Source organism: Pocillopora verrucosa, chromosome 10 (genome assembly GCF_036669915.1).
Source record: "Pocillopora verrucosa isolate sample1 chromosome 10, ASM3666991v2, whole genome shotgun sequence".
Lineage (NCBI taxonomy): Eukaryota > Metazoa > Cnidaria > Anthozoa > Scleractinia > Pocilloporidae > Pocillopora > Pocillopora verrucosa.
Window position 1 is genome coordinate 20,041,979 of NC_089321.1, and position 8,151 is coordinate 20,050,129.

At 37.2% G+C, this 8,151-nt stretch overlaps 1 protein-coding gene across 1 annotated transcript; it reads right to left on the bottom strand.

The window, feature by feature from the left end:
• Nucleotides 1-1,215: 1,215 nt before the first annotated feature.
• Nucleotides 1,216-2,073, bottom strand: LOC131797914 (melanocyte-stimulating hormone receptor-like). The gene has a single exon (XM_059115573.2). It carries the CDS (start codon nucleotides 2,071-2,073, stop codon nucleotides 1,216-1,218), a length of 858 nt encoding a protein of 285 aa, XP_058971556.2.
• Between the last annotated feature and the right edge of the window lie 6,078 nt (nucleotides 2,074-8,151).

Sequence of the window (8,151 nt, forward strand, 5' to 3'; positions counted from 1 at the left end):
TTGGCTTCTTTCTGGTCGTTTTAACTACAGGCCTTTCTAATATTTGTCCTATCAACGAAGTACTGACGCAAACATTTGCTATGTTAAACTGCTTTTTGATCCACTGTTTTAATGCTGGAGACAAAAAGAAACGAGGAAGCTTGTATTTAGAATAAGAACCCAAGTCGTGCATCCAGCCATCATGTGAAAGAGAGAAATAAGGAGGAGAGGTGGAAAGCCTCGATGATTATTCATGTACACTCTGCTGACCCGTGTCCTCGCACTCAGTCAACGAAATTCTCTTTAACTACAGTTGTATATATTTCGTGCTATGTTCAGGAAAGTTTGATTTGAAAGTTTGCATACACAATCTCATTTTTAAAGCGTAGTTGAAGAGAAGCTAATATTCACTCCAGGAGTGGAATTTATTTAGTTTACTCTCTGCAGTTCTGGGTTTGCATTGCATGAGGATTCTCCCTTTTTTATTCCGCTGTTTCGTTTGTTTGAATCACATCAAAGGGAATTTACTAGTTACCATTGATCAGCATTTTCTGGCTTGAGGAAATTGCCTAATCTTGACTTTATGTGTGCAGACGTTGGCAATTCTCGAAGCATAAGAGATGTCTATATCTTGGAGAGACTGATGAACTGATTTTCAAAGTCTTATTTAACATATGTTTTCTCTCATTTCAATTTCTGATTTCATTTGCCCTTTTTTTCGGAAAAATTATCAGAATACGGATCTTAGAGGCGAACTTAATATCTTTTTTAAGGGCTACTATCTTGTTCAAGGGCTGCTTTCGGGTTCATAAAAAGTATCATTAATAAATTGAAAAGAGAATCATTAACCCTTTGAACAATTGAACTCATCTCTTGAGATAACTTTCCCCTTAACTGATATATTTATTGATATAATGCTAATAATTTCGCGGTAATGCCTGAAATAAATAAGTACGGCTGACATGGGGTTTCCGCCTCTCAGGTATTGAGGCGATGTTTAAATATACCTCTTAGGAATGCGAAGAAAATAACGTGACTTCCCTGGTAACTTTAAGCTATAACTTCAATTTAAGACTTCAGAACTGAGTTTGAAAATAAACCCTCAGCCTTCAGAGGTTTCGTGTCACAAGTTACTGATGCGATTATGATATAGAGCAATAACTAAGGAGTTTGTTTATCGAGCGAGTTTAAAGTTTACATAAACAGGTTTTTTTCTAGTTTTTCTGTCATATTGCCCTACTTCATTATTCTAAGTACGAACTTTCTCATTTCGTTTTGTCTCCAGCAGTAGATCAATGGATTAACAAACGAGTTTAACATGCTGCAAGTTTTCCAAATTGGTTCATCGATGGGGCAGGTATCAAAGAGGTCTGTAGCTGTACCGATGAGACAGAAACCAAGCGGAAGAAGGCTCACAATGATAGCACCAACTACAAACACTGTTGTCTTAAGTGCTTTGTTCTCTTTGATAGATCTTTCCACTTCTTCTTGGGGCAGTTGCTGTGCTTTTATCTTCCTTCGATGACGGCAGGTTTCATGATACAAAATCACATATGCGAAGGCAACGAGCACGATACATGAAATCGTGATGAGGCTTGCGATATAAAGCATAGCCAGGTACATTTTTAACGCAACTAAAATACCACTCACGAAACCAATGATCCAAATTGCTAACACCGCTATTTTCAGTTTGTTATTAGTTACAACGTTTGAATAGTGCATCGCATATTTGATCGCTATGAGCCTCTCGAAAGTAACCAACATCAGATGAAGGTTTGAAGCAGACGAAAGTGTAGACATAACACTGACGTTAAATTGTTTAAGTATTTCACTGCCACCGAGGCCAAATATCAGGAATATCCTCCAAAGGACATATGACGGTTGACCAAAGAGACCAGTAAATGCGTCAGTCACCGCTAAACAGGCCAGCAAGATGTTGCTGTTAGTTCGGAGTCGTCGTCTTTTTTTGACGGCTATAATTACGAGCACGTTAAGCAGAACTGTGAAAGGACAGGTGATGCTGTTAATGATAGCACTGATCATGAAGTTAACCTCCAGAGGCACAATTACTGTGTCGCCTTCTATGCTGGTCATAGTTATAGCGTTCGCAAATGAAGCTCGAAGAAGTTTGATGTGTTTAGTTTGATACGTTATTGATATCGACCGCTCAGTTTGTATCAGTTAGAATTTTAAATGTTTTTCGGAGGCTTTGATCCATTAGCCCCATTTTAGTGTGCATGTGGTTTAACTTGATATTTTCTCACGTATTTCAATTTCTAATTGTATGATTAATTCAGCTCTAAGTTTCTTGTTTCAGATGTGTATGCCTACACATCTACACAATAAGATTTAACAACTTATTTTTATTTAAGTTTACAAACGAATTTCAGTTTTTCCGTTGTTGAAATATAAAATACATTCTGAAGGTCAGTTTCGAAGTCTGAATTTCCATTCTGCTAATTTTAAGTTATTGAAAGTATTTTGCTTTGCATCCCATGCAATGTGTCATAATCATTTCGTTTGAAAATTCAAAATCTATTGGGAATGGCTATAAATCCAACAGTAATGAGTCAGTTTCATGGCATCAACCCTGCCAAAATCGAATGTAGTTGAATTCGCCGTCACAAAACCCGACGCACGGATCTCCCATGTCTGCTGTATTACAATTAATGGCATGCATACCTGATAAACAATCATACATTTTCGAAAATTTTATCAGCAATATTTCAATAATGAACTCTTGAATTCTATTGCTGTTTTGTAACTGATCTATCGCTAAAATTAATGTTTTCAACAGATTATTATTATTGCACGAAAAGGGAAAAGGCAGCGAAAAGCTAAGCTTTGAATAGTTAGTAGTTTAAGCACCTCCTAAGAATAACTTCTCAGTCCACATTTACAGGACAACACCACAAAAGAAGCTTACGTGGCAACTTTCTTCGCCGCCTTATCAAATGAGTCTCCCTAAAGCTCGGCCCAGTTATCATTCTTAATCCAAAATAATTTAAATCGCTTTAGACTTTTCATTAATCACCGAGTCAAAAATGTTTTCAGCCCATTTAAGTGGTCTCTGTAACTTGTAATAGCCCCCTCGTTTCTTCACATACCTTGCTCTTTAGGAAATTGATTCGCCTTACACGACCATATCGATAGTTATGGTTACATGGCTTCTTATTCTAATTTAAAACTATATTAAAAGAAAAATATTAGCTATTAATTTATTTGACATCTTTCTTTGGTTTTCTGGGCTTAATTTAAAGTCAGTTATTTGCATATCTGTCTTTCATTGTCAAAAATATCATTTGTGAGTTTAAGCTCTTTTCTTTTAGTTCGTTCACGAAGATTTTCATCAAAAATATCAATTTACTTGACACTAGTCCCATCTTCGATGCCATGGTTTTATTCTTTGTATGACATTCATGAGCCAAACTCCTGTTTATTCCACGATACACTTCGTAAAACAGGACAAGAGATTGAAAAAACAAAAATAAGAATACATATTGAGCGCGCTTGAGGACGGTTGTTATTGCATCAAAAAACTGATATACTACCTTTTACAGAGCCTGTCAGAGGTTTTTGTTGTTGGTTTTTGTTTATCATTATTTCAAAACAGGAACACAAGAGCAACTCAATCTCAATTCTTCAGGAACTTCCAATCTGTTTCTTGAAACACATTATGAAGTATAGAAAAGAAATATAGTGTCAATCATGATCGCATAATTATCAGATCTGGTAACTATTCATGTCGAGATAACTTCGTTATCACCTGCCCTTTCGCACAAGATGCCATTTCAAGTATGCATGGCCAGAATCATTGTGGCATTTTACATTACAGTTTTACTTTTTCTCAGCGATTGACTGAACACAAAGCGCGCGCAAGATTTGAACGGAGCTGAAAGGTTCCAAATGAATTTGGTTGATGACACTTTTAGCATCTACAACCAGTTGTTCTTGTTCAATGGACGACTTCGCATAACAGCAACAAAGGAAGATAAAAGCACAGAAACCGACCAAAAAGGAGTGGAAAGATGAAACAAAGAAAACAGGGCGCTTAAGACATATGCTATTTTCCCAAACACGGAAGAAGTGTGGAAAAAAACGGCAATTTTAAACTCGCTTGTTAACCCATTGATTCACTTCTGGAGTAAACAACTGATGAGGAAGCTTGTATCGAGAATGAGAAACAGGCAGTGCATCGCCTAAAAGAGGGGTAATTCTATAGAGTCAAAATCCCGAATACGACCACAGATCATATGCGTACTTCCCAAGTCAATCTGAACTCGGATAAGTTTAGTTACAAACCCCGAAGAACGTAATTGAACAACGTTTAATATTAAAGGGGGTAAGTTTCTAATAAAAGAAACTGTGGTGCTGCGTCGGTGGAAGAGTATAGCAGGTAATTTAGTGTTAACAACTGAGTTGAAAACGTAAATTGGCCACCGTAAAGGGTAAAAAAGCTGACGTTTCGAGCGTTAGCCTTTCGTCAGAGCGATTGGAGGAATTGTGAGTTGTGGGTGAGTTTATATGCTGAAAGTGGAGCTACGCTATTGGTAGGAATATGGTGAAGAGAAAACAGGAATAAATTAGTTGAATGAAAAGCGCTCGCTGATTCCGTGGGGATTAAGGGTGCCGATTTGGAAGATAAATTTTTTTTCTAGTGTTTTGCGGCTTTCCGAACTGCCTAGATGTAAGGAAAGGCCGCAAACTGCCATATGCTGTTTTGAATGGTTGGGGAGATTAAAGCGTCTAGTGACTGGTTTGGATGCGTCTTTGTCATTTCTTTTTACGTCGCGAAAGTGTTCTCGGAATCGGTCACCTAGTCGTCTTCCTGTTTCGCCACTGTATAACTTATAACAATAAGTGCATGTTATGCATTAAATAACATTGGCGGAGGTACACGTAAAGTGATCAGTGATCCTAATAGATCTCTTGGGTACCGATAATTTCTCTACGTTGTAAATGAAAGGACAAGTTTTGCAACGTGAGCGAGCGCATTTGAAAGTTCCAGATTGGTCATTCGTTTGGAATGAACTTCTGACCAAAAAGTTGGGTATGTTTTTGTCACGTTTGAATGAAATAAGTGGGAGTTGCGAAAAGGTAGTGCCAATCTCTGAATAGTTTTGGAGTAATTTAAAGTTTTTAAAAATAATAGATTCAACCGCGTGGTTGTGGGGGTGAAATGTAAGAGCGAATGGAATGCGGTCAGTGTTTTCCTTAACAGCCGTTTCTAGTGCTGACTGTCGATTAATTTGTTGGGCACGGTGGTGGCCCGCTTGGACGACAGAAACAGGATACATTACATGAGTCAAAATAGTAGATTTATAGAGTTGCAGTTTAGCAAAACAGGAAATTATATCACTCAATCTCAGAAACACTCTAAATGTCTGACTATCTCTCTTGCTGATGTTCCTTATAGGTTCACTGAATGTTAATTCGTCTTCAATGATCACTTTGAGAATTGTGCGTTTACCCAGGGATTTCACCTCTTGATCGTCAATTTGAAGCAATAACTGATCTACAAGCTCTTTTTTTAAGAGCTTTAGATCGACGCTGGAATTGGCCTTAAGCAGATTCACTTTATACCACTCCGTGACCTTTTCTGTTTTTCTCATTAGTTCTTGAACAGCTTTTTTGATCGAGTCTCCACTCGTGTATATTTTATGGTCGTCTAAATACACAAAAAAGATGATTCTGATTCCGAAAATAATGGGGGATCTGTTTGGAATCGATTCCATTATAAGGGTCCTATGCAAGAGCCCTGTGGACATTCTTCTGTTTATTCTTTTCACGCACTTTGTAGGTCTTATGGCTTCACTTGAATTCTTCTAAGCTCGATGAAAGATCGCGTACCTATAAAAACAGTTCAGTGTGGTAACTGTATGATTGAAATGTTTTAGCAGGAATTGAACACCTCTACGAGTAACAGACCTTACAGTAGAACTGAGTAACAACTTTAGTTTTCAATAAACAATAACCAAGATGTCTAGAGTATTCCTCAGATAAAACTATAATTATCATCAGCAAAGTGACCTAGAAGAGATTATGGTAAGTGGGAGGGAACCGCTACAGTCCTGAAAAAATAAAACTGTTGCTTGTCTCGTTTGATAACAAAGATAATTATAATAATAATAATAACAATAATAATAATGACTTTATTGAATAACACAATTGCCGGTAGAAGCAGTAGTTCTAATTGTGGTCCACTAAAACTTCAAAATTCAAAAATACGAAGTAAAATACAGTTGAAAATTAAAAATTAAAAATTAGAATTAAAAATTAAAAATGAATTAAAAATTTCTGCTTATAGTAAAATTATCAACTCTGGAGTTCCGATATATATATTTCTTATATAGTTGATTTTTTAAATTTACAAAGGGAAGTGAGACCCCCTAGTGGCACTGTCTAGGTTGCTCCATAATCTAGAGCCACTTGCAAGGAATGAACGTTTGCCGGTCACAGTGCTAAAGAAAGGTGTGTATAAGTCCATATTAGTTGACGCCCGAGTTGTGTAACGATGTCTATTTTTAACATAACGAATATAATGATAAAGTAATCAGGACATTTCCCATGGATAATGTTATGCATAATGCACAATTTCCTTTGCTCTATTATGTCACTAACGATGTCTATTTTTAACATAACCAATATAATGATAAAGTAATCAGGACATTTCCCATGGATAATGTTATGCATAATGCACAATTTCCTTTGCTCTATTATGTCACTAATGGGAATCCAACCTTATCTCTTAAAAAGACCAACTGATCCTTCAGTGCCTGCATTTAAAATAACGTTGGCATAACGTTTTTGAATTATGAGGAGCCTTTGTAAATTATCAATCTTAGTGTTTCCCCACACTGAACAACAGGATCGAAGATCGGTTTAATTAAAGCGTTGTATAGCAAATGACTAAGTGATAAATTCAGTTACTCTCTGGCTCTTTAAGAAGATTTACCCTAGAATTTAATTTAGTGATCATGTAATCTATATGGCTATTCCAATTAAGGTGCTTGTCTATCTTCACACCAAGCAGCTTTTCGTTCACGACCTCTTCGATTTAAGTGCCTCGCAACGAAAGGTTAAGCGATGGGTTTGTGCAGTAGGAAAGGTTTGGCTTGGTTCCAAGAAGTAGCTGTTTTGTTTTCATTGCGTTTGGGACCGTCTTGTTTAGCGAGAACCAGTGATTCGCTTTGTTGAGACTTCCCTGAAGTCCGTGTTGAATCTGCAAAGGATTAGAATAAGCCATCCATAATGTATTGTCATCGGCGTAAATATCCACATTGCAATCAGGTATTGCAAGTGGAAGGTCATTGATATATAACAAGAAAAGGATGGGAACCAAAATAGAGCCTTGTGGAACGCCTCGAGTAATTGGTAGTGCATCAGACAATGATCCATTGATACAACATCGCCGTGTGCAATCGCGTAGGTAAGACTCAAACCACCGCAGAGATGTATTATCAGTGTGGTACATGCTGATTTTTGATAAAAGTAAGCTGTGATCTACCAGATCAAAAGCTTTACAAAGGTCGAGCAGTACCGTGCCGACGAGTTCTTTCGAGTCCATAGCTTTGAGCCAGTTGTCAGTAAGACTCAAAAGTGCTATTTCACAAGAATGATACGGGCGATATGCTGACTGTTTACTATGTAAGAGCGTATTCGATGTTAAGTAATCAAGGTATGATTGCGCAACATGTCTCTCCAGGGGTTTAGATATTACAGGCAATATGGAAATGGGGCGATGTTTCTATCACGGATTGAGTTGTTCTTGTGGACAGGAGTCAGCTTCGCTCTCTTAAAGTTGTATGGAATAGAACCACTTGCAATACTAGCATTGTAGATGTGGGTTAGAGAAGGAGCGACAGCATTCAAAGCTATACCTTTAAGGATTTAATTCCGATTCCATCAAGTCCTGTGACTTTATTATCAGGAATGTTCTTAAGATCTTCAACCACCTGTTTCAAACTAATTTGTGGGATGTGGAATACGATTGAATTATTGATGCGACTTTCTACAAAATCAGTGAGTCGTTGATTTTGTTTGTTAGTATCCACTACTGGGTTCACCGTATCTGCGTTTTGTTGGATATTAGTAAAATGTTTATTGAAGGTGTTGGCCATTTCCGTAGGATCACAAACACTTTTATCTTTCGCCTCGATGAATGAAAGATTG

Bases quoted from the DNA above. Each gene is read 5' to 3' on its own strand.
- LOC131797914 (XM_059115573.2), bottom strand. From the start codon at position 2,073: ATGACCAGCATAGAAGGCGACACAGTAATTGTGCCTCTGGAGGTTAAC.